Raw genomic sequence first — 24,632 nt, 5'->3', positions numbered from 1 at the left:
CGTTGGGTCTTCGTTGCTGAGCTTGGGCTTTGTCTAGTTGTGGTGAGCAGGGGCTACTCTTTGCGGTGCATGGGCTTCTCATTGTGGTGGCTTCTCTTGTGGAGCACAGGCTGTAGGTGTGCAGGCTTCAGTAGTTGTGGCATGTGGGGTCCAGTAGTTGTGGCTCGTGGGCTCTAGCACAGGCTCAGTAGTTGTGGCACACGGGCTTAGTTGCTCCGCGGCATGTGGCATCTTCCCGGACCATGGATCAAACCCATGTCCCATGCAGGGAAGTCCTAGGACCAGGGAAGTCCCCATAATGGCTTGTTTTTAATAATATTACATTTCCATAGACTTTGTGGCTAATATATATATTAAATGTAATATAATTATGTGTTTTAGTTTGGAGTCTTTAGGTCCTCATAAATTACTTTGGAATAAGCATTAGCATTTGTAATAAAATTTTTGGTCTTTATTTGATTAAAATGAGAAAATCAGAAAATCTTTCCATCATCTTGGATTGCCATTCTCAGGAATGTCAGCAACTTCTCATTGCTTCCTGCTGTTATTTGAGGCATGTCTGTCTTTCAAATGCATAAATCAACTCCTACTTGTATCTAATTTTTCAGTTGTTTGATTCCTTATCAAGTTGTTTCCAAAGTCCTCTGAGCTTTGGTGTGAATAATGGACAGAATCAAAGGGACCCAGCACTGAGTTCACACGGTGAAGTCATAGAATGGAAGTCTGTCCTCACAGCCTAAGTTCTGCATTTTACCTCATGTTAGAGGCTGAGAATCATGACTAAAATGTTTTTTTAAAAATTGAAAGCCAGGAAAAAGTTTTCTGCCATAGACATAGCTTTTCTCACAGGGTTTATATAACATAGAACTGTTCCTTTTTCTCTCCTGCTACTACTGGAGAAACTGATCTTAGGACACTTAGAGATGATGTTGGCCAGAAGCACAGGGATGATCTGAGATTGGATGCTGTGAGGGAGGAGCCTTGAACAAGCCCAGTTAGAAAGCACATATTAGTTTTGTGTTTCCTGCTTGCCATAGGGCCATTTGTTTAATCATTAAGTGCCTACATTATGCCAGCAGTTTGTCCGGTATTAGGGCATGGGGCATATAAACAAAGAGCTCAATCTAGTGAAGACGACAGAGTCAGAAATATGTCAGTACATGAGGGAGGCTACTAGTTCACTTGACAAAGAAAAGGGAAAGAATATACTACCCCGAGGAAATAGGTATGATCCACTTAATACTCTATAGAAATCACTTGAGGACTACTGCTTCTGTCTTTGATTCATTTTAAGGCTTTTTTTTTAAATGTTGGGCATTTTATGTTTGATAGATTTTATGTTATCATGCTCTGTGTTGATATGAAATTGTAGTGTACAATTGTCTAATGGAATTTGTGAAATAACTGATATTAGAAAAAGTTTAATGTGTTTGCTTTTTTTTTTCCTTTTAAATCACTACATCTGTAGTAGGGGGTTAAATTTCTAGGGGATGAGCTCTCTGAGATGACCTAAATTCAGTTTATGTAATTGTGTAGGAATTGAGTTTATGAGCAGGATTCTTGTAGGAAAAGCAATTTCTACTAGTAGAGTTTAAAGTCTAGTTTTATTAATGAATAACAAATTATAAAATGAAATTTAAGTGAGCATTACAATATCTCTATTTGGCTTTACGTACAAAATAAGTTCAGCCGTAGTCAGACATTCTTCTATTTAATCTGATGTGACTTTTATGATGAAAGAAAGTAATAGTGTTATGCCACTCTTTGATTCATCTGTAGTATATTTGAGTTGCTTTCATGCTTGCTTCTCAATTCAGAGACAAAATACTATGAATGCATCCTTTTGGAGTTGACTAAGGGTTTTTTTAGCTCATACAAAATCAGGACATTATTATATAAAGAAAAATCGGTTTAGAAATTAAATTTAGCAAGCATTTCTTGACAGTTTACTATATGACAGAAACTGTTCTGGGAGCACAAAGATGAAAAAGGTAAGACCCATGCCCTCAGGAACTCTTTTTCCCCCCCCCCCCACATTTTAGTATTTATTTTTTTATAAAAATATTTTTGACATATTACATTGTATGAATGTAATGTGTACAATATGTTAATTTGCTACATTTGTATACCTCAGGGAGCTCTTAACAGATGGCAGCTCTGTCTTTGTTTAGTGGAGTCATTTTCACTTCTGAATCTTTGTCTTATTTGAAGTGTATCAAAGTGACTGTCTCTTTCTTATTTGGTGTATTGCCTTCAAAATACCAGTGTATACTCCTCCTTCCCCAGAGGATCTTGTAAAGGAACTTTGGAAACCAGTGCTGTGCAAATAATGCATTTTCTCTATAATTTTCTCTATAATTCTCTATAATTTCTGTGATTTTTATATCAACACTGAAAATATTTGTATAATTTTAAAGTTGGTGATAGGATTAAAACCATAATGTATTTGTACCATTTATCTATGAAAAAATTTTTATTTAATATTCATATTATACTTTTTAACAGACTAAATTTGTAAACTATAGGATTTTGTTTTTCTTAAATTCTAGGTACTCATATCCTTTCTTCGGAAGTGCAGCTCCTATTATGACTAATCCTCCTATAGAAGTTCGGAAAAACATGGAAGTTTTTCTTCCCCAATCTTACTGTGCATTTGATTTTGCAACTATGCCTCATCAGCTGCAGGATACCTTCCTAAGGTAATGTATACATGGTGTGTATGATATTATATTATGATATTATTTTCTCAAATCAACTCTTGAAAATTTGTATCATATTAACAAGAGGAATTCCTATATTTTTACATCCATAGCTGCTTATGCATTTGCGAATCTAGAAACAAATTTAAAATCTGTGACACTTGTGGTTCCACTATAAAGTTTTATGTGGTTACGAGGGCTCTTTTTAGATTTTCATATCTTGTTTGCCTGAGTTGGGATATTAGAACTTTCTTAAAACAATATATGAATAATGAAGGAACCTTGAAAAGTAATCTTGCTTTTTCCTAATATAATATGTGATGATAAATAAACTGTTTAGTTTTTATTATTGATTTACTTAATGACTAATGCATTATTTGCTTTTTCTGTTTTTTCATCTATATAAAATGGAAATGTTGATCCAGCCATCTGAAATGGATTTGTGACGAAAAATGAGATCTGTGAAGTGTCTTTTTACTTTCTCAGAGTATCACAATTTGAAAAGAATTTTAAAAGAAAGAATGAAGAGTAACTAAACGTTATGTAACCATTTGTGGGAATAGTAGTGTTCGGAAGGGTTTTCTTTATTGCACAGGAAGAGGTGTAAAAAAATCTAATAGTATTTTCTGTTTGTTACCTGTGGAATTGAGCCTTTACATTCCAGGTAGCAAAAACATCTTTGGCTACATTGAAGGAATTCAAAAATTTTAGTCCAGAAAAGCCTTAGTTCAGAGTTGATAGAAAAGCCTTAGTTCAGAGTTGATAGGTATGAACATATGTTTCTCTTTTCCTTTTAGGATTCCATTGCTGGTTGAATTATGGCACAAGGATAAAATGAGTAAAGATTTACTTCTGGGAATTGCCAGAATCCAACTTTCTAACATCTTGTCTTCAGAAAAAACTCGCTTTTTAGGTTCTAATGGTGAACAGTGTTGGCGACAAACTTTCAGTGAAAGCGTGCCTATTATAGCAGCACAAGGGTAATGCATTTCCTAGAGCTGGTCTTAGCTTTGCTTTTTATTCTGTTTAGCCAGCTACAACCTTATCCTTTCATGTCTTTTTTTTTTTTTCTGATCTTTTTTCTTTGACCTATGGGGGTTATATCCCAGTTTGCTCTTTAGCTTTCTGGTACCTACTATATCCTCACAGAGTGAATCTGTGCTACCATAATACTGTTAGAGTGTTGAGTAAGTATTTCTCTCTCCTCTCTTTAGACTGATAATTTTAAGTTCAGGATCAGTTTGGTTTTTTTTAGCTTAGTAACTCAGGGTCAAATTTATAATGTATTTTTACATTATTTTGAATTTTTCTACTAGAAAAATATTTAAACATTTGCCTCAAATATACTTGGAGAACGTTGCAAACGTTCGACACTTTTAAAAAATGAATATTCTTTTTTTGCCCTGAAATTCACTGCCACAGTGAAAAACTTGAGTTCACATATTTTACACAAAATCATTCAACAAATATGTTATCTTTTTATATTTAACAATAGAAATTTAAATTGACTTTAACCTTACATATCACATGCCTTTATTTTTAAAGCATAGTAAGACTGTAGAAGAAAATCAGGCCCAGTAAAAAGCTGAGATGTAGAAGTATTATTGGAATTTCTTCCCTTACTTTTCCTCATCCATGCCACTTTCAGAGAGTGAAGGGTATAGTAGACCTTTATTCACTTGGAGATCTGGGAACAGGTTTTTAGAGAATCAGTTATTCTGGTTAACTGAAAATTCTTTTAAAAATCAGCATTCTTTTCTCTTATTGTAAGTAGAATATAATGAAAATAATCATTACTTGTTGGAAGTTATTTTAATGCTGATTGCTTTGAATAACTTTTATCGCCCTGCTCTGTAGACAGACGTTTTAAGAGATTTACCTAAGTGAAAACTTCAGAGATGATAGCGCTTCATTTTATTTTATTCATTTCTTCTGAAATCTGACATTAGAAGAAGAAAATGTAAAAGTTATTAAGAGTTCTAATCATGTGGGATCCATTCATTAAAGCTTTGTTTGATTTAAACAAAGCCACATTTTTTTGTTGGTAGAATTTTATTTTCCTCTAACATTGTCCTTTTATTTAATGGTAAATGCTGCATTCAGGTTCTGTGATACAGAAAGGTATTCGTTATAATACAAGTAACATAATTATCCCACTTCTAGGATTTAATCCTGAAGCAGTGCTCATATCCAGTAAAAGATTTATGAACAAGGCTGTTCATTCCAGGCAAAGTAGAAAAAGAGTCTAGAATAATCTATATATAATTGAGTAGGGGAATTGTTAAGTTTTTAAAATTTTACTACATAAATTCATTAGTGTGTTTTACAGGCATTAAAAATTATATTTTTTAATTAATGTTTGTCATTACACAGGAGGAAAATGCAGGAGGATAAATGGGGAAAAAAGGACAAAACTGTATGATTTTATGTGCATGAGTACATGTGTATCTACAGATCTAAAAAAGAGGAAGGAAATGAAATTTTAGCAGTGATTATCTGTGGGCAGTGAGATATAAAATTTCTTTTTTATACTGTTCAGTTTTTTCAAATCTGTAACTGTTGTAGGTCATTTTGTAGTGAATGTAAGTATGTACTTCATACTGTGTTTGTGATCATATAATATCACATATATAGAAGGTCTTGAAGTCTGCAGAAGCTGTTGCACTTTGAGCAGCAAGTGTCAGGTGCAAGACATGCTGTCTACTCAGTGCTCTAGCATTGGGGAAGTAAAAGGAAATAATATAAAAGTGTTTCCATGAGTTTTAAAATATCTCTGATTTCATTTGTAGGTCAAATAACAGGATAGTAGATCTTTCTTACACAGTGACTTTAGAAGATTACGGACTAGTGAAAATGCGTGAGATTTTTGTGTCTGATTCATCTCAGGTATATGTCATTGAATCTTATGAAATTATTCTTTAAAACAGACCTAACGTGTATATATGCGTGAGTGTGTTTGTTTTAGTATGCTTCTTTCATTCATATCTTAGGGTGTATCTGCTGTACAACAAAAGCCATCTTCTGTTCCTCCAGCACCTTGTCCTTCAGAAATCCAGACAGAGCCTCGTGAAACCTTAGAGTACAAAGCAGCACTTGAGCTAGAAATGTGGAAAGAGATGCAGGAAGACATTTTTGAAAATCAGGTTACTTTTTAAATGTTACGTAAAAGATTTTTTGTCTATTTAGTATATTTTCCCTTCTCCATAGTAGGCTTTTCTCCCTTTTCCATTGGTACTCTGTCTAGTCTCTTTGAATTCAAGAATGCCTTACTCTTTAAAAAAATGAAGAATTAAAAATTACTCAAAATGTGACAGCTTCACAGAAGCCACTCAGAAAGGATTCTCCTAAACTTTCTCCATGATTTGTGGGCAAAATTAGCACTGAAGGTTAGAATTCAGAGGTTAAGGACTTGAAGGTTTCTTTTAATTTCAAGATCTCATTTATCATACCCTCCTGGAAGCTGGAATCATTAGTTGTTAAACAAGAGAGGTAGAAAACAGCTATTAACTTTATACTGTCCTGAATTATACTCATATGGGTATTACTCACCTCAGGCATCCTCTGTTTTGTTTTAAATAAAATGGAATGTCTGAAAGAAATATATCATGATCAATATTAATTATTTAACTGAAAACAGCTGGTTTATTTATTTGAAATATTTAGGGTTTCTCTTTTTTACTTTATTTTTCTTCCTTTGACAGCTAAAGCAGAAAGAACTGGCTCATATGCAAGCTCTTGCAGAGGAATGGAAGAAAAGGGACCGAGAGAGGGAATCACTAGTAAAGAAAAAGGTAATGACTTTTATAAAAATTGAAGGAGGAAAGAAAGAATATTAATGATAGTATCTTCTATATACATTAAAGAAAATCTCTGGAAGGAATAACTAATTATAGTGGTTATATATTGGCTTGGATAAAGTGAATGAATGGGTCAGGGATAGGAAGAAGGGTTTTCACTGTAAGTTGTTTTGTACTCCTTAGATTTTGAACCCTGCAAATGTGTTATTACCTGTTCAAAAAGTGAATAAATATAGAAAGTGAATACTTTAGAGAAGAAGCCTATCTCTGTATTTAAAAAGAAAATAGAACATTTAAGTATATATAAATGTTACATTATAATCTATTAGTTAATAAAAAGGACCAAAAACTCTTAAGCTGTTTTAAAAGATTGAATCATGAAATGTTATAAGTCACATCTTTTAGAATGATAACGTGAGACCATCTGATCTTATTCCAGAAAGCCAAAATTTAATATTTATCTATTTATACTCAAGGTATTGAGTAAAACAACCCTGAAAATTAGACTTGTCTAAAATATTCCAAATTCAAGTCTGTAAAAATACTCTCATATTAGTGGTTAATGAAATGTCTATAAATGGGAGAAGACCGTGGCAGGGTAGTTGCTACACTAGATCAAGAGACAGGACAGGGTATGGACTAGAAAATTCTTTAAAGTTTTTTTCGGCCATTTATATTTAATTATTGACGTGCTTGGGTTTAAATCTATCTTGCTCTTGGTTTTCAATTTGTCCCATACATTCTTTGTTTTCTCTCTTTTCCTGCTTTCTTTTGCATTCATTGAATTTTTCTTTTCTTTTTTTTATGATTCCATTTTATTTCTACAGTTGCCTTATTAGCAATATGTATTTCTTTTTTTAGTGATTGCTGTAGGGCTTACGGTATGCATCTTATCACAGTAAGCCTTCAGATGATACAGCACATTTAGCTTTTAAGACAAGTTAATCTTTGAGCCATTTTTTAATGTGACTGATGTGTTTTTCAATGTTGATGCTTATATGTAAAAGCAAAATATATGATGAAAATAACTCAAAGTATGGAAGTGAGGAAATGGACAAACACTGTTGTAACGTTCTCATACTATTTTACTAGTTTAAGCAATCACAATCGCTTTCCTAGATAACTACGTTTACTTCTTTATTTATTTTTATTTTTATTATTATTATTATTTTCAGCCGCACCGTGCGGCATGTGGGATCTTCCCCGCTCGGGATCAAACCTGTGTCCCCTGCATTGGCACTGCGGAGTCTCTGCATTTACTTCTTAACTTGGTATCCTGTCCTCCATTACTGACCCCTGTAGCTTGAGATATCAGCCAAGAGTAGAGGAAGTCAGATTATGTACTCCTCCTCCTTAAAACACATCATACTCCTCATCACATTTAGAATAAAACTCGAAGTTCTTACCAGGACCTACAAGGCCTTTTGTAATCTGTCCCCTCGCTTTCTCTGTGACCTCATCTTCTGTCAGCCTTCTGTTCACACAGTCTATTCTAACCATCTTGGCCTCTGTGTATTTCCTCAAACATGCTAAGCCACCTCTCTCCTCAGGATCTGTAGACTGCTTTTCTTTCAGAGATACTTTCTGGTTTCTGCTCAGAGTAATGTGAGCGAGGCCTTCTCTGACCACTGTATCCAAAATACTGCTCTCTTCCCCTGCCCCCAGGCACTAACTGTCCCCTCATTCTGCTTTACTTTCTTCGTAGCATTTACCTACTATTATATTAAATATTCACTTCTTTGTTTATAGTTTGTCTTCTCTGAGAGTATAGATTCCACATGACTTTGTTTTGCCCAGCATCTGCTACGTATACAATAAATATTTGTTTAAATTAAAAGGATAGGGCTTCCCTGGTGGTGCAGTGGTTGAGAGTCCGCCTGCCGATGCAGGGGACACGGATTCGTGCCCCAGTCTGGGAAGATCCCACATGCCGCAGAGCGGCTGGGCCCGTGAGCCATGGCCGCTCAGCCTGCATGTCCGGAGCCTGTGCTCCGCAACGGGAGAGGCCACAACAGTGAGAGGCCCGCCCGTGTACGGCAAAAAAAAAAAAAAAATTAAAAGGATAATGAATGATTTCAGGTTTTATAGTTTTGAGTTTGAGATTTATGGGGACTCTTGGCATGTTCAGCAGGTATTTGGATTTACAGGTCTGCAACTCTGGAGGGGGGGTTGAGTTTGCAAAATAAATTTGGGAGTACTTCGCATCTGTGATGGTACATGGATAAGATGTTTGGGTTGCCAGAGGACGAACATATGGGTTGAATACTTCCTCCCCATCCTGTTTACCTGTCTTTCTATAAGGCTTTTTTACATGTGGCACTCAGAATTTGACACACTTATATTAGTGATTTGGTTAAGAATTTAAAGGTGAACCAAAAATCAGTGGTAGAGTTAACAGAATTAATAAATGATCTTGCTTGGTTGGTATGTTGAGCTAAATCATCAAAATAAAGTTTAATAAAGAAAAATGTCATTCTGTAGTCAGAGTAAAACATTCACTTGGACAATGGGTGTAGTTATTCCAAGTTTAAAAACAAAGACCTTGGGGATTTTCTTTGACATAATGAACAGTGTGACTAGGATCCTCAGATAGCAAATGCAATTTTAGATGGAGTTAAAATTAGGAGACATTTGTTGACCTGTCTTTAGCAGTGCACATTCTTTAGTCTCTGAACTAGTGAGATCACTTCTGGGTACCTTTTTTTTTTTTTTTTTTTTGCGTTAGGCAGACCTCTCACTGTTGTGGCCTCTCCCCTTGCGGAGCACAGGCTCCAGACGCGCGGGCTCAGCGGCCATGGCTCACGGGCCCAGCTGCTCTGCGGCATGTGGGATCTTCCCGGACCGGGGCACGAACCCGTGTCCCCTGCATCGGCAGGCGGACTCTCAACCACTACGCTACCAGGGAAGCCCCCTGGGTACCATATTTTTGAAAGGACTTAGTTTAGAATGTAGACTCCAGATTAAATACAAGTATTAGAGGATGTGGAAATAATAACATGTGAATAATAGTTGACGCTTGTGCTTATCTTGGAGAAAAAAAGACTAGGAGGATGTATGATGGCTATCACTGGAGTCAAATATGTGAAGATACTTTTTTTCTTCCCAAGGGATAGAAACAGGATTAAAGGCTTAAAAACAGGGCTTCTAACGAGCATCAAACCCAGGCTTGTAAAGAGAAAATCAGGTTGGGGCCTGGGACCTGGAGACTTGTTGGTGAGGAGGACAGAAAATTTGGTTCAGAAAGTCCTAGTAAATATGATCAGTCTGAACTAAAAGATAGAAAACCATGAGAGAGGATCCTATACAGGCCAAGCAGGTAGACCTCTATCCTTAATGGGACTCACATCCTTAAAGACAGAGCAGAGCAGGACTTTAGGCTTGTACAAATTGGGGTACTAGGCTAAGGTCCCAAGCAGGAACTGTAGCTTCAGAAGCAATTAAGAACTCAGTTGTTTAAACTGTAATAAAGGACTAGATCTCAATAATAGGAGAACTGACTTGAAACTGATTGGTGATAGCTGGCCTATCACCAGTCTTAGTTCCAGAGAAAGAGCATAAGTGACTAAGGGCTTCAGAAAAATACTGGAATATTGAGCAAGGCAGATTTTTAAGGAGCTAAGTTTTTACTAAAACACAAGATTTTACTGGCAGTCTAACTTACCACCCAGTGGGAGAAGGGCTTCCTCAGGAGACTGAATATTACTAGAGATACCCAAGCAGAAGCTAGATTGGCTTCCTTCCTGAGAGTATAGTGGAAAGAATTTCTGCTTTGAATTGGTATATGTAATTCATGATTTTCCTAGTCTCAGATCCTCTGTTTCAGTAAAATCATAATATATGCATTTTTGAATTTGTGTTTTGAATTTGGGGAAAAGATAACTTTTATTATATTTTAGGTTGCTGAATATACTGTTCTCGAAGGAAAACTTCAAAAAACCCTAGTTGACTTGGAGAAGCGAGAGCAGCAGCTGGCCCTTGCAGAATCAGAGGTACTCTATTCATCTATCATGCCTTTATTTCACAGAATCCATATATTAAATTCATACCATTCATTTGTTTTTCCTTTGTACTGTATAAAGTATATTTCATGGAAATAGTCTTTCAGACATTATGGAGAAAACTGCTATTCAACTAGGTGAAGCATGTTTTATATGTTAGAAGGTGAGGAATTAGGTAGAAAACTGTTATTTGAAATTCTTAACTATTATTCAGTCAGCTTTGGCTGACTTTTGCAATAGTGGAGATTTTTGGTTACCTTCGCAATTATGTGGAAGGAATGGATAGTTGCACTACCTAGAGAAAAGAGAAAATGTAGTGTAGGCTCAGGGACCTAGAATCATGATTTCGTATTTCACTAAGAAGGGAATATACCTCCTTCTTGCCTATTGAAGATTAGATCCCAAGAGAGGATAAACTTACGTTAGTACCATGCCTAGTTAGCATTTTTGTTAGGTCTTATTAAATTGTACCCTAACTACTTTTTTAAATTACTATAAAGTTCACCTCAAATTATTAGAATTTCTTCCTTGTGAAATATTATATGCCCCTTCCTTACCCAAATGTTTCTTAAAATTTTCTCAGCATATCACCCTAGCCTTATCTCTGCACATTTTCGGCAATTTCTAAATTGATTTAGATTGTTAAACCTAAACATAATGTGTATTTGTTCCTAATACTAAGGCTTTGTTATCTTCTATGTGATTAGGTAAAAACTAAGAAGTTTCTAAAGACGTGAAGAAACTTGGGCATATTTGCTTACATAATAAAATGGGTTTATTCAAATAGGGGTTTTAAGCATTTAGGGCCTTTTCAATTGAATTTATGCATCATATATGGATTTTGGGATAATACTTTGTATTTTAGGAGTAAATGATTGAAAATTTATAATTTAGTACACTTAAACATTAACTCTCTAATACCTGAAAATGATATAAAAATCACTTCATAAAATATTCTGAACATTTGACCATATATAAGGGTAATAGAATATTGACTAGTATAATGCAGGTAGTATAATAGGTCAGCCTCTTAAAGATGTACCTGTTTTAAGCTTCAGAGAGAAAGAAGGGAACTGAAATCAGAACGTGAACGGAACCTGCAAGAACTCCAGGACTCTATCCGTAGGGCCAAAGAAGATTGTGTTCACCAAGTAGAACTAGAAAGGTTGAAGATGAAGCAACTAGAAGAGGATAAACACCGACTTCAGCAACAGGTTGGATGAAAATACCTGTCATCTCTTTAAACTTAGAGTTTATTTGCATTCTAGAAATAATAGAAATCATTCACTAAGGAGTTATAAAAATTCCCAGTAATTTGGATTATTAATCACATTTACTACACTGAGAGTCAAATGTAAGTTGGATCTTCTTTTCCTGAAAGCTGAGGACTATATTGGAATAATCTTACTTCCCTTATAATTATTTGTATGAGATTGTGCTATATTTTAGTTAACTCTCATCTTAAAATTTTTTGCTCCTTTGAGCAAATGTAGATATTCTTCATATATCACTGGACCAAGTTCAGTTAAGAACCAAATTTCATGAGAGAATTGTCTGTGCTCCTTTCCATTTTCTCACCTCTCAACCCATCCACCTCAGCTTTCCATCCCCATTGTCCCAGCCAGCCAGTTGTCAGAGAAGCCACCAGTGGGTGTTTTTCATTTCTCATCTTACTCAAACTTACTGACAAACTTATTGACAACATCAACACTGTTGTTCTTATATATTCTCTTCTCTCAATTCTATAACATCACTCTTCTTGTTTTTCTCTACTTTTCTGGCCATGCCTCAGGTCTGTTGCAGGTTTATTTTCCTTTATCTAGCCATTAAATATTGGACTTCCTCCAAGCTCCAGACTTACACTGTGCTAAACAATCTTATTCGTGCCTGTGGTTTCAGAGACAATCTGTATCTCTGAGACTTGTGCATTTATATCCCAAACCTTTCCTTTGCACTCAACCCATTTATCTCATTGCCTTTTAGACATCTCTACTTGGGTGTCTTAAAGGCATCTAAAACCCACCATGATCCTCCTGTCCATACTTGACCTTGCTGTAAGTATTCTTTGTGTCAGTAATGGACCCCTGTAACCTGTTCTTCTGTCGCAGCCTGAGTGATATTTTTGAAATTTGGAATCATGACACCCTCCTCTAAATTCAGGGTTGTCTTAATGCTCATAAAGATCAGAATTACTACCTAGCCCTACCAGTCTTTGCATAGTTTGGACCCAGCCTACCTCTCACACCTCATCTCCCACTCTTTCACCTTTTCTGTGTGCTCTCCAGCCACACTCGTCTTCTTCAGGTCCTCAGGCATACCATGCATGCTTCACCCTTAGGATCTTTGTGTGTGCTGCTTTTTCTTGGCCTAGTGAACTGTACTAACCCCTCAGTTTCCAGCTGAGGCATCACTTTCCCAGAGAAATCTTCCCTGACCCCTGCTGTCCAAGTCTAGGTCAAGTTTTTGTTATATGTTTTCTTGGGGTATTATTCTCTTATTCTATTTCTTTATGATATGTTATAGCAGTTTGTTTTTATTTTCATTAGTGTGATAATTTGATCAGTGTCAGATTATTAGTTCCATAAAACTGTTTTGGTTTCTGTCTGTATGCCTGGAGCCCAGCCAGTCTTCAGCACATAATAGGGGCTTAATAAATATCTGCTGGAAAAAGGAAGGCTCAGGCTTTTAAAAATGAAGCTTATCTATCTGTCTTGAAACATTTCAGTGTAGATTAGATATGTATGATGAATGCCTCTGAAGTCTTTAGTAAATCCTGGCATGAAGAATAGTTTCCATAGCAGTTCAGGGTCAGTTAAGATCATATTATTTAGGTGGTTATAAATATAAATTTGATTGTTATTGTGGTGGTCACATGTAAATTTATGAAAGATAAAGTTGTAAAAGTGGGCAATTGTGATGGGATTCGCCGGTAATGCTTATCTTCTACCACTTATCAGGGAGATTCAGCCATCTAGAACAAAGGCTTCTAACATGTATTAGAATTACCGGGGGAGCTCATGAAAAAATCCATGTGTCCACCCTGTCCCAGACTGGTATAATTAGCTTACAACGTTGTGGGAAGAACCCTGGCAACGTTGTGGGAAGAACCTTGGCGGGAAGAACTGGTATTGTGGAAAAATTCCCCGGGGCACTTCTAAAACATAAGGGCACTTCTAAAACATAAGCTAAGACCTGGGGAAAAAACTGTGGTGGGCAGCAGAAGTTTCTGGGATGCCCAAATTGCAAAGTCCATGACTGTAAACATTTCCCCTTTTATAAATAAGAAAACTTTTTAGGCCCTTACTCTGAACCAGGTTACATGTACTATACACACAATTCTAACTGGACAGGTAGAAGGGACAGATAGATACACTGTCAGTGCAAGGTGATGAAGATAAAGTATATATATTCAAATATGTAAAGGCAGTTATCAGAACTGAAAAAAATCAATGTAGTTCATAGGCCACTTAGCAAAGGAAAAAGAACCCAGTATGCCTAGTAGCTTGATTAGTAATTCTTAATAGTAGATTGATAATATCCTGAATGGTCAAAAAATGCCAAATATTAAGTTTATTAGTTTTTGTTTAAAACAAAAATGTGACAGATTCTTTAGAGAGGTTTCTATTCAACTTTAAACAAAATTTACATGTTCAAAGAGGTAAACTTCAGTTATATGGAAAATTTCCATGTGTGGGATATTCATTACCTAAAGATGCTAGATAAATCCTAATTAGAATTATTGATAATTATTAGCATAAAACAAGAATTTATTATTGGTAATTTAAGTTCCATTTTTGCCACCAGTTTTCTCAGTATTTCGCATTTAGTTAAGTCTTAGTCTTAAAGAGATAATTGGGTTATCTAAAGATGGCTAGTCATATTGGTGTATGTTTTCAGAAAGCATCTTTAAACAGTGCTTCTTTGCATTTGGTTAGAAAAATCCCACATTAAAAAAAAATACCTTTATATCTTTTTTTCTTTTTCTTGGTAGTTTTGAAACCATTCTAAGGGAAATTACAGTGTTTAGTCAAGGCAGTCTCTCTCTCTTTTTTTTTTTTAATTTAAGGAACTATTCATTAGAGCGTCATTCCAGGGGATGAAAAGATCTGAATTCTCTTCATTCGTCTCCTAGTGACTAGCTCACTAGCTCTTTGGCACTGCCTCAGTAATTTAGCTCTTTGATCCTCAATTTTCCTACCTATAAATATGAAGGGACTGGGCCAAATAATCCGTAAGTTGTAATAGCATTGGAATTATGAAATTCATACAGTATCAAATTATAGGAACAATAAATAATACTGCATTAAAATTACTTTCATCGATAATCAGGTATAATGCTTTCATCGATAATCAGGTATAATGCTCAATCTTACATGTTGCATTTTTAAAAATTATTTTCAGTATTTTTATAAATCGACTTTTCCATTTGCCATCCAAAATTTAACAAAAATGTTCTCAAGATACTGGTTTTATAAGAAATTTCGTACTCCTAAAAAGGTTTTGTATATTGTTAATCGATTGCATTGTATTGTTAATCAATACAATTGTACAATTGTATTGTAATCAATTGTATATTGTTGATTTACTGAATTTTTAAGATTACTGGAGATCTTAATTTTCGTTATACTTTATTTTCTAAATTTTCTAATATAAACATGCCTTAAAGTAAAAAATGACACTATTGAATTGAATTCTGTAATACTAAACTTTGCGTACTGCTGTTTTAAAGTGGCTATAATTTTTTTTAATACAGCTCAATGATGCTGAAAATAAGTATAAGATTTTGGAAAAAGAGTTCCATCAGTTCAAGGATCAGCAAAGCAGCAAACCAGAAATTCGGCTACAGTCTGAAATAAATCTTCTCACTTTGGAAAAGGTACCCATGTCAATTTATGGCAATTTAACTAGCCTTACTGGTAAATTTATAAAACAAAAAATGATACTTGAATATACAATGTAATAACATTTAACTGTAGTATTCTGATACCAAATAACATATCAGAGAATTTGAGGCACATGGCATTGTCAATACTTGAATTTCATAGCTTTTATCAGTTATAGCTTATACCACAGTCCTTGGTTACAGACAACAGAACTGAGTAACTCTTGGACTAGAGGAATTCACAAACCTGTCAAGAAAGCTAAAAAACCTGGGGGAAGCAAGTCATGGGCCCATCCTGTCATAAAACAGTCTACTCAGGATGCTACTGTTGGTGCCATGACTGCCATGTCCCTGGATTCTGTCTCCCCTGATTCTAGTGTTAGGCTGTTGAACTCTCAGTTTTGCAGTAGCCATTGTGAATACCCTCTCTCCGTATTAGTGCCCTTTAGATTCACTGTCTCAGGTAGGAGCACGCATTTAAATCACAGGTCTGTACTCTACTCTTAGTTTGGAAGAAGCGATAGCCATCCTATTTTGCTTTCTGCAGTTGGAAGCCAGGTCCTGACTCTCATTTATATTGGGATTCCCCACAGACAGAATGTTCAAGTTCTAGGCATTAAAAAATGTGTAATATCCAACAGACAATCTAAGTTTGACAATATGAGCTCTTGCATTTTAGAGTTTGATAAATTTTAGGCATTATTAAAAAGATATAGCATACTTAAGAAAATAACAGAGTTAATAATAAACAGGAAAATAAGCTTTAGAAGCTTAAGGATTTAATTGTCGTGGCAGCCATTGCCTGTCTGTTCCCACTCAGCATTGTAGTGAAGGCTTCCTTGCCCTTTCTCTTCTGTAGATTCAGCCACTAGGGGACACTAACAGAAGATTGGTAGATAGGAGTTGGGAAGATGCCAGAGTAGTTCTTTCTTCTCTCTCTTTCTGCCTCTCTACCTCCCTTATTTTCTCTGGCAGTAGTTACATCTTTTTATGGTTCCATCTCCCACCAGGCATCCCTTCTCCAGCTTCCTTTAGTCAGTCTCCACTGTGGTTCTAGCCCACTGGACATCCCCAGTTTGTGGGTTGCTTGTATTAAGAACTACTATTTCCTGGTACCTTTTTGTAGTCCCTCCTACCTAGGAGAGGTGGGGGCTTCTTGCTGCTGCTGATTACTGGGTTGCCTCACCATATCCTCTTTGGCCTTTCTGCTCTTCCTTTATCTGTTGAACCGGTTTCCTGTATTAAATTGCTTCTGATTTCTAGATTCCTGGCAGGATGCTGATTGATAGAGTTGGTTTTTCATTATCCAGCAAAGTTGTATGCTATTTATGATACCATGCTAAATGCCATTATGAATGATTCAGAAATGTTCAGGATACTGTCAAGTAAATAACAAGTTACAGAAGGAGACGAGGAACATACCCAAATAATTAAAGCAAAAGGCAAACGAGCAGATATCGTCTAACTTTCTCTTGCTAAATGCCATGAGTCCAAAGGGAAAACAAAGTCAACTTCTGAAATCAACACACTAAGTATAAAGAAGGCATGACATTGTATATGGAGCCTAAGAATAGGTGAAACTTTAAATAGGTAAATATGTGGGTGAGGTTATTCCAAAAAGAAGTACTGAACAAAAGTATAAAAAAGATTAAAATATCTATTGCATATTTGGATAGCTGCTTGACTAGAACCTAGAGTCTAATCATTATAGTAGTATGGTTTACCCTTGAACAACATGAGTTTGAACTGTGAGGGTCCACTTATACACAGATTTTTTTCAGAAAATACAGTACCACATGACCCGTGGTTGGTTGATTCCTCAGATGCGGTACCGCATATTCAGAGGGCCAACTGTAAAGTTATAGGCATTTTTTTGACAGCATGGAGGATTAGCATTCATACCCCTGCATTGTGCAAATGTCAGCTGTAATTTTAAAATAAGTGTAGGCCTGATAAGAGAGTGCTGGAAATAAAGGTAATTTTCAGCCATATGAGGGAAGAGCTTAGATGTTTGCTTAAAGAATTCATATTTCATCTGGTAAGAAAAGTCAAAGATTACTCTTTGTAAGCCAATTTATAAGATTGGCTTAATGGATGTTAATATTAAGAGAAATGAAGATTTTCGATGAACTTTTTTGGAGGGATGGAAGTTGTAGAGAATTCAGATTTTAGACATACTACATTTGAGATGCTAATGCAGTAATCTAAGTGAAGGAGTTAACTAAATGGTTAAAAAATGAGAAAATACAGTACGGAGAGAATAGGGCTAGACAAACAGATTTGAGAGTCATTTGAATAAAGTAACAGCTTACAGGTATATGCAATTGCTTAAGGAGTGTTTAGGAAGGCTAATTGATGATAAAACTTGGGACGTTCAGCTTTGAGAACAATCAAGAGTTGAGGAAGGAGGCTAATGAGATTTAGAGAAGTAATAAAAACAGTCTAGTGCTGTGCCCAAAAGGAAAGGGGGAGTTTAAAGAATGAGGAAGTGAAAGTAATCTCTCATGATGGGCAAGTCAAGAGTGGTTGAGGAAAGACCCCCCATGTATTTGGCAGTTAAGAGATCACTGATTTTTTAAGAAGCCAAATTGCAGAAGGTTACAGAAAGTTTGGCTTTGAAAAGAAAACAAGAAAAGGGCTTCCCTGGTGGTGCAGTGGTTAAGAATCCACCTGCCAATGCAGGGGACATGGGTTCGAGCCCTGGTCCGGGAAGATCCCACATGCCGAGGAGCAGCTAAGCCCGTGAACCACAACTACTGAGCCTGTGTGCTGCAACTACTGAAGCCTGTGCACCTAGAGCCCGTGCTCCGCAAGAGAAGCCACCGCAGTGAGAAGACCACACACCGCAACGAAGAGTAACCCCCGCTCACCACAGCTAGAGAAAGCCCACGCACAGCAACGACGACCCAACACAACCAAAAATTTAAAAAATAATAAAAAAATAAATTTCAAAAAACCTCAGAAGACAAGAAAAAATGTAGCCCAAGGGCCTAAAGCTCTTGAGAAAAGCTTATTTAGAGGTAGGAAAATCAGAGAATATTTTTAGATTAAGGAGAAGAAATTAACAGCAAGGAGAAATTGAAGCTTTAAGAGAGATGGGGATGGTTGGAGCATAGATATAAAATTTAGCCCTTGATATGACTATTCAAGAGGCAGAAGGGTGCATATAGAAAATTTGGAGACAAGAATAAGAGTGGTTAAAAAAAATTGAGTTGAAAAGGGTATTAACTGCTTTCGTCTAGCGTTTCTGAATTCATTAAATGTTTCTGCAGCTTGTCAGATGCCATGCTATTTTTGGTTCCTCTTCTTACCCCAAAATCTATTTAATTGCAAAGTCTTGTTGATTCTGCTTCGTTCTTTTCTGGACAACCTCTTCATTCTCCATTTTTGGCCTTCTCATTTCTCTACCAGTAACCTTGAATTTGAATCAAACTGGACATTTCCCACCCCTTTTGATTAAACCAAATATTAAAGTATTTCTGTTTATATATTATGAATTATGTGGCCTGCCAGAGATATTTGAAGCATTCAGACAATATCTCATCAATTCTCACAAGTTCTCTTAAGTAGGTGTCAAGAGTATTTCCATTTTATCTTGGGGAAATTCAGGGCCAAATATCTCAAAATTGGAACAGAGGGCTTATGATATTCATCTTTTCTGAATATATACTAGATAATATCACCATAGAAGTAATTGTAAATGATTTTTAAAAATTTCTTCTTCCAATTACACTTCTACCAAAAGGATAAAAATCACCAAACAAACATATTACAAATATAAACAGCACCATTAACTTGTTGAGGGGGAAAGAAAAGTGTAATGGAAGCACCTTTATATCAGACCTAATGAATTCATCCACTGTTTTTAAATGCCTAGCAAAACAAGGCTTCTCAGCTCTTTTGAACATTCTTTGTAAGTTTTTTTGGAGCCAGAAGAGGGCAGAATCTTATTTCTTAAGTAACAAAGAGATAAAAGCATAAAAAGGAAGACTTAAGTGAAAAAGTACCTGATTTAGTCTACAACTTCTGGTTATGTCTGATTGAGAGCTTTTTTCTTTTCTGTTTACTGGTCTCTTCAGTATAACACAAATATTTCCATTTTCACTGAAATAGTCTAAAAATAAGTTAACATTAAGATACAGTTTTACCAAATGTAATTCTTGATTCCCTTAAGAAGTGAATAGTTTGATGTGCTTTTAGCTAGGAAATGACTTTTAGATGGCTTAAAAACAATTGGAACTTTTAACAAATAAAATAGGGAAAGCATTATAATTTAGTAATGCATACAGAAGATTAAGACAGAAACTAAATTTGTGTATTTAAGAACATTTGGTGAGTATCTAATGTGTCTTAGGACAAAGGGAAAAATGAGAGAAAAGAAAAGAGTAAAAAGTATGTTATCCTTTTGGGACCTCACTTTTTTTTTTTTTGATGACCATTTTTAAAGTCTTTATTGAATTTGTTACAGTATTGCTTTTGTTTTATGTTTTGGTTTTTGGGCTGCGAGGCATGTGGGATCTTAGCTCCCCGACCAGGGATTGACCCACACCCCCTGCATTGGAAGGCGAAGTCTTAACCACTAGACCGCCAGGGAAGTCCCTGGGACCTCACTTGTAGAAGAGTTTGTAATATAATTGGGGAGATGACTCAGAGAACCTTAAATGACCATATATAATTGAATACCAGGGAATGTGATAGGAACTCTTTGTAATTCAGAAGTCATTTGGTGTTCAGAATATAGTAGTTTTAAGACAGCTCCATGGAGAGGTAGAATTTGAGCTGAATCTGAAGTTTTAAATAAGCGATGAAGAAAAAGAATCGACAGGCTCAGGAAGTAACTTGGACAAGGTGAATGTAGGGGAGACAAACCCGGTGGTTGGAGTAGAGGGTTTCCTGTTGAGGAATACCAAGAAAGTAGTAGAACAAGTAGGATGGAAATTATATCTTGGAGTGCTTTAACACCTAGGCAGAGGAGTTTAGGCTCAGTCCTGTAGGCAAGTAGTAGCTGTTGTAGATCTTTTAGTAGAGAGTAAATTGATATGATATAATAGTTATTTCCAGGATTTGTAGATAGAATACGTTTGAGGCTGAGCAGACAAGAGATGAGATAAGCCTGAGCTTAGGAAATGGTAGAAAGAACATAAAAGAATATAACTGGAAAATATTTCAAGGGAGAAATCTATAGTTTTTTGTGACACATTGGAACTGGGGAATAGGAAATTAGAGGCAAAGACAATGCCATGCCTCCAGTAGAGAATTAGAGTTGTGGGTATATCAGGGATAGAAACAGGGACATTGAGAATCAGTGAAAGTCTGTGCTTGGTCTTCACTAGCCTCTGAATTGACTCTAGGTCCTGAGCCAAGTTTTAATTTGAGTCTGTAACTTGGCTTATGATTTAAGTCAAAAAAGCCTTCCCAAAGTCTCATGTCTACCCACAAAAAAGGGCTCTTAACTCGAGGTCTTTGAATGCCCTGAAATTGTGTCAAAATTTTGGTTGTGTACCTTTTTTTGGGAGTTGGGTCCATATAATTCTTTAGAATCACAGAGGCATCTGTATCCTTAAAAAAAGTTAGGCATCACTGATTTGGTAGTTTGGGATGAATTAGAAAAAGGATGTGTAACGTCTCAGATTTGTTAGCTGCAGTTTTTTTTGGTTTGTTAAGAATAAAGACATTATATGTTTTGATTATATATGCATTTTAAATTAGTGTGAACTACTGTGTGAATATCAATGCAAATGTGAGTTATTTTGATAATCATGGCAAAACTGACAAAACCTCCCCAGCTTTTTCTGATGGAGTCAGTTCAGTGGGTACAAGTGATCTCTCTAGGTTGTCCTAACCCTCATTCTGAGGCTCGTCCAGGATACTGTACCTTCTCCAAGACCCAGGGACATGGTCACTTTTATAATTGAATACTATTCTTTTATCACACAGTCATAAAACAGATTTTTGCTTTTCCTCTGACATATGTCCTCTTGTTAAAATAACCAGCTAATAAGTATAAGTCTTTAGGGCATAAGTGGAAGAGATCATCTTTGATAATCTCAGAGTATTAGTCAACTTAAGATGTATGAGTATAGTTGTGAAATGTCAACACATTTAAATCCAAGCACTAGGGATTTGTAAAGCAGAAAAGACCTTGACTCCATGAAGTCATATATTACTGCAGAGAACATTCTGGTCTTTTGTGAAGGGATTTTGGCAATCTGCTTTTCCTTTCATTTTATTTTCCTTCTGAGCTTTCTGAAGCTTGAATTTTTGGATAGTGTCTTCGATTTTATTTTTCTGCAAAACATTAGGAGTTGTGTGTATGGGAAAAACTAGACTTGATATAAAAAAATTAGACCAGTTTAGATTAACAGTATTTTACTGTAATTCATCCATGTAATTACCTTATCACTTAAATAGTAAAACTGTCTGTTGGCTACATGAATTTGTTTGGTACTTGGTTTGAAACTTTGAGAGAGTACATTCCAAAACGTAGCCAAGTTGGCTTCAGTTCATACACAACAGATTGCCTGCTGCAAGTATAAATAACCGTATTTTAAAAATCAAATCTATTTCGTGTTTTTCTTTATATATTTGAGGAAAAATAGAAAATAAAAGTTAGATGAGTGTTTTTAGGAGCATTATTTTTCTTACTCTTGGGTTTAACATTCTTAAAATATTTTTGACTTTGTACTCTCAGTAAACTGCCTTCTGATAAAACAGTTCACTGTTCTCAGCATTCTATGATTTTTGCCAAAATAGAGTTATAAAAGTATCTCTACAAGCTCTCTTCAATGTAAGACAAAATTCCACATAATGATAGGTCTCCAAAAGGAATAATTTGGTTTCAAGGTTGAGAGTGTCAGTGAAATGGAATGCTAACAACTGCTTTTTGTTATATTAAAAAAAAATGTATTTTTCACTCTGTGATCTTTATGTAATATATATGTTTTAAATACATTTATAGTAACTGCCTTGAGGTTAAGACTGATTCAGTTCCTTTTAGTATAGGCTGTTAGGCAGTAAAAATACAACTATATTTTAAACAAGAAAATGTTCATGTGCCATAATATTTACAGTAAATTATGTAACAGTTTTAGATGATGTCGTATGTTACACTATATAAACTCTTTTCTTAAGCCAGAGTCTTTGTATATATTATCTTTCAGTGATTGTACACAGTGGTATAGTGTTTCACTTGATATGATTTTAATCACTGTTAGGTTGAACTTGAAAGAAAGTTGGAATCCACAACTAAGTCTAAGCTGCATTATAAGCAGCAGTGGGGACGAGCTTTGAAAGAACTTGCCAGACTTAAACAGGTATGTAGTTTATAGCTAATGATGGATTATTCTTTTTATGTCTTTCTCCCTTGATTTTTTTTTTTTTTACAAGTTTACACATTTGGCAATATCTGTTAGGTTCATATGTCTGTATTTCAATGTCCAGTTCTGTATTTGAGATTAGGCCCCACCCCCCCTTTTTTTAATGTGTTACATATAAGATCCTCCTTTATAAAAACTAAAACTTCTAGTTCCTTTTTCTTTTCCTTTTTTTTTTTTTTTTTAAAGCCAACTATCCTCTTCCCCACAGCAAGTTGGGAATAATTTCTACTTTCACTTTAAAAACAATCATTCTTTTTCTCCTTTTACTTTCACTTATAAAACTACCATCCTTTTTTCCTTAGTATTAATTTCCTTCTATTGGGAGTGCCTTTGGGGGGAGAATTTTAAGAACGTATTTTAAAAGTCATTCCTAGGAAGACACAGTAATTTATTCATTAAAAAAAAGGATCACGGGATTTTTGCATAATTTTACAAGGATTTAAAAGTGAGAGTAGTTTCCTAAATTCTTTACATTACTTTTTTTTTTCCTTCCTGGTACCAGGTAACAAATGCCATTAGCTTCCTGAGGAATTAACCTTAATTTTGGCTATAATTTCTTCAAATTATTAAGATCAAATAAAATATGAGCAAGATTTTTATTTTGAATCTCATCTATGTGACCTAAACTTTTAAGGATCATTAGTGGTTAGTTTATTGTAAGTTTTGCTTTTCTGAAATGTGTCCGTTATATGCCGAATGCAATTTTGGTACGTAGGGTCTCTCAGATTTGTATTTTTTTTTAATGTGTCTCCCAAACCATCAAATGTCATTAAACATCTTTGTGGTATTGTACTAAATGCTTACCACCTTCATAGAAGAGTATGTACTAGACTGCCTGAGAATAAATAGTGCAGTTTGCCTTAACATAGCTTTTAGATGAATTGAGATTGTAAGCATAAGTATAAAATAATATTACACACACTGAATATGTTTTATAGGTGCTCACAAGACTAAGGATAGATGAATGAATGAATAATCATATATAGTACTGAGGGCCTCCTGTGTTCAAGGCACTGTCCTAGATTTATAGTTATAAGTAAAACATAGGTCTTTGCCTCAGGGAGCTTGCAGTTTAGTAATAGGGAAGAAAACTATAAATATAACATTTACTGCCAAATAGTAAGAGCCCTGAAAAGACCTGTACAGAGTACTCAGGAGGGGAAGTACATCTATTTAATAGAACTTAGGAAAGGTGTCATAGAAGATGAGATATTTGAGATGGATCTCTGGAGAATTGGTTGTGATTTAGGAAAGCTGTGGGGAAAATGTATATACAATGAATAGAATGATTATAGCAAGGAGGCACAAAGTCAGAAAGTATCGACTCTCCATGGAGAACAGAGGAGGTCCCATTTTAGAGGTCATTTCAGGAAATAAGGACTAGGTAGCAGTGGGAACATGACAAGGAGATTATTGTAAAAGACATGGTTTTGGTAGATTCTATACAGTACGCTATACCTAATCAGAATGCAGAGTGGAAAGTCAAAGATGATGTCAAGGGTTCAAGCCTTAGTGTCTGGAAAGAGAGTTTTCCAGGATTGTAATGATGGTTACTAAGACAAGAAGCTGATTGAGGCATGGGGAGGAGACAGGACTTGCAGATTTGAAAATTTTAATTTTTACAGAAAGAAATTCAGCAAGCATTTAGAAATATGGACTGATGTTGGGAGGATGATTGAGCTTAATAGAAGGAATCCTTTTGCAGAGGTGATAATTGAAGATGTGGCAGATAGAACTTAGAATTCTTATGTTTAAGGAGGAAGGAAAGCTGATAAGTGCTTGGTATTATGCTAAGCCCTTCATACGTTTTCATTTGATCCTAACCAAGATCCCTATATAGCAGGTAATATTTCCATTTTATCGATGAAAGAAACAGACTT

At 35.4% G+C, this 24,632-nt stretch overlaps 1 protein-coding gene across 3 annotated transcripts in view; it reads left to right on the top strand.

The window, feature by feature from the left end:
• CEP120 (centrosomal protein 120) overlaps positions 1-24,632 on the top strand; it is a 78,737-nt gene that overhangs the window by 32,609 nt on the left and 21,496 nt on the right. For 2 of the 3 annotated variants that reach the window (XM_060143478.1, XM_060143479.1), the window contains 9 exons: positions 2,550-2,699; positions 3,497-3,679; positions 5,489-5,585; positions 5,690-5,842; positions 6,401-6,490; positions 10,393-10,485; positions 11,547-11,708; positions 15,248-15,370; positions 22,591-22,689. In XM_060143478.1, the coding sequence (XP_059999461.1) occupies positions 2,550-2,699; positions 3,497-3,679; positions 5,489-5,585; positions 5,690-5,842; positions 6,401-6,490; positions 10,393-10,485; positions 11,547-11,708; positions 15,248-15,370; positions 22,591-22,689 (1,150 nt within the window). The remainder of the gene's footprint in view (positions 1-2,549; positions 2,700-3,496; positions 3,680-5,488; positions 5,586-5,689; positions 5,843-6,400; positions 6,491-10,392; positions 10,486-11,546; positions 11,709-15,247; positions 15,371-22,590; positions 22,690-24,632) is intronic. The other variant, XM_060143480.1, reaches the window with a different exon arrangement.

This window comes from Lagenorhynchus albirostris, chromosome 3 (assembly GCF_949774975.1).
Source record: "Lagenorhynchus albirostris chromosome 3, mLagAlb1.1, whole genome shotgun sequence".
Lineage (NCBI taxonomy): Eukaryota > Metazoa > Chordata > Mammalia > Artiodactyla > Delphinidae > Lagenorhynchus > Lagenorhynchus albirostris.
Note: the sequence above shows the minus strand (reverse complement) of the source record. Positions and strands in the feature narration are given on the sequence as shown.